General features: G+C 35.1%; 1 protein-coding gene across 1 annotated transcript; it reads left to right on the top strand.

Annotated features, from left to right (window-relative positions):
- Window positions 1-369: 369 nt before the first annotated feature.
- LOC118752245 (zinc finger protein 721-like) lies at window positions 370-2,371 on the top strand (the record flags this gene model as incomplete). Its single annotated transcript, XM_036487101.1, is given in 1 exon segment — window positions 370-2,371. A coding segment is annotated over 1 exon segment (1,058 nt), but the record flags the coding sequence as incomplete, so codon positions are not given.
- Window positions 2,372-2,575: the final 204 nt, after the last annotated feature.

Here is a 2,575-nt window from a genome sequence, read left to right on the forward strand (position 1 = left end):
GCTTTAAATACCATTAATGCATTACAACAGTCGGGTCTACGTAACCGGAACGACCCAGATTTATATTTGGCCAAGGACTGTCACTCCAGCAACACTCCCCAAAAACTCTTTGGGGAGCTTGTATGCTGCTACAACAACAACAACATTTAAATTGTCCAATGAACATATCAAATGACAGGCACATTTGATTTTACTCTTCTGTATCTTCTATATCAATGACGGTAAAAATTACAATTTACTATCATTTACAAGAAATATAAAATGTAAAGTAAATTTTTCGATTGCCATCCAAATTGATTGCAATTCTTTACAGCTGTGATGCATGTATGTATGAGGAAAACTATTCCCATCACTTTTAATTATTGTTTCAGGAGACTGTATACAGACGTCGCTACTCTGCATTGTGGAATGATGTTTCTACTACTAAACTGTTATCAATGGTTGAGCAGTATCCATGCTTTTATAACAAATACAACATCGATTATCGCAGTAAGGAAAAGCGCGGAGAGGCGTTGCAGCAAATGGCAACTGAATTGCAAAAGATGATTGACGTATCCACCATACAAATATCAAAGCGTATTTCGCAATTACGTTTCGACTACTCCAAGCAAAAACAGGAACGTCTGCTCTGCGAGCAAAATAATAAAGTATTTGTACCCAGCTACACCTACTATGATCAAATGCTTTTTATGGATGCTGATATCGCGCCATTCAAATGTGATTTTTGTCCAGTAATAGTGCAATCGCCACGAGAATTAGAAGTTCACCTTAGCACTCATCAGCCTGAAGGTAGTTATGCATGTAACGTTTGTCCTGTTAGCTTTTCAGATGTCGATCAGCTAAATCAACACAAACAAATACATGCACCGACACATAAAGAAGTCAAATATTGGTGTGATTTATGCACGGCCAGTTTTCGTACCAAAGAAGTGTACGATGAACATATGCGAAGGCATAATGATGAATTATTACTGCCTTCATTGGCTAACATTCCGCCTTTGGGTAGTGAAGACGGTAATTCTCTGATGAAAATGGAAAATAACGACTATGATGGATGCTATTCATGTGACATCTGTGGGAAATCATTTGCGAATATGGTTTATCTCAATTCTCATCGTGCACAACACACAAACGCAAGCGATCGTTCATACCGTTGTGATTACCCACATTGTGGGCGTTTATTTACTGCGCGTCACTCTATGATGGAACATGCCCGGCAGCACTACAGCGATGAAGAGTTTAAATGCGAAATTTGCGGCAAATCATTTAAATCGCTTAAAAATCTACAAAATCACAAACAAATACATGACGCTATCAAACGTTATGTTTGTAAAATATGTGGTTCGGCGTTTGCGCAAGCGGCAGGTCTGTATTTGCATAAGCGACGACATAATCGGCCCAACTCTCGTGTACGTCAAAGTTACTGATCCACATACATAAACCTGTAAAGGTTTTGCAAACGGCAGTAGACATAGTATGTAACCATTGCAATAACAATATTCTTCTAACTAACCTAACTATGCATGCTTAAGTAGCTACGTATATATATGTATTTGAAATTTGCACGAAATTAGGGGGCTCCATATGGACTGTAACTATATAATTACTTAACATGATGAAATTAATCACATAGTAACGTTGACTAACGTTAGTAGTATTAATGCAATGCAAAGTTTTAAAATTGAAGAATTGAGGGCGCATTCGAAAACGTCAAAAAACAAAGAATCAGTCTATTTTATTTCTAAACCTAGTTGAAAATTATGATTAATCGTGGTTGCGCACATTTGGCATTACAATCTGCCGAGGCTTAAAAAGAAAAAAAAAACGAATACTTAGTATTTTGGACGTTTTCGAATGCACCCATACTTTAGGCTTCATTTTAGTTGCGTTTTATCATTTTATTTAAAAGGCCTTTTTTGTATAAAGTTACCACGAAAGAGATTGTTCAAAGTTGTTTGTTTCGCAAGTATTATAACAACTTCATATTAACTTATTATTTGGCATAAATACATTAAGCTCGTTTGCTAGAAAATCCAAGGGAGATTACTTAAATATTAAATATATTACTAAAAATGCGAGATTATGGTCCTTATCTTAGTCATAGCGAAGTTTTTTCTTTTTGTTTGCTGTCTCCGACAGGATAAGATATTTGTTTATTGTGGCGAATCGCTGTCATCCACTGTCAAATTTAATTTGATCCCAAACTGTCTTCGGTCCTGTATCATCTTAGTTCAATTTTTTGTTTAGACCAATGTGACAAAGTGCCGAAATCAATTTGACTCCAAATCAACGAGAGATGACGAAAATTCGTTAAAAAATTATCAGATTGTTTCCAGTTTATAGTGCTTAAACAAAGATTAAGAGCAGAATTTAGGCCAAAAACATTGTTAAAAACACAAACTTGTAAGGCACTTTACTAGTAAACGAGCGATATATATGTACGCTGCGAAAAAAATCACATTAAATTAGTTAATCTCAATGATAAAATTAGGTTTTTAGTATAAGATTGTACTTAGAACTTATGTATTAAATATAATCTTAAGAATAATTAAAGGCAAACTTATGCACATTAAAT

This window comes from Rhagoletis pomonella, unplaced genomic scaffold (genome assembly GCF_013731165.1).
Source record: "Rhagoletis pomonella isolate Grant_MI unplaced genomic scaffold, Rhpom_1.0 Rhpom_scaffold_01345, whole genome shotgun sequence".
Taxonomy (NCBI): Eukaryota; Metazoa; Arthropoda; class Insecta; order Diptera; family Tephritidae; genus Rhagoletis; species Rhagoletis pomonella.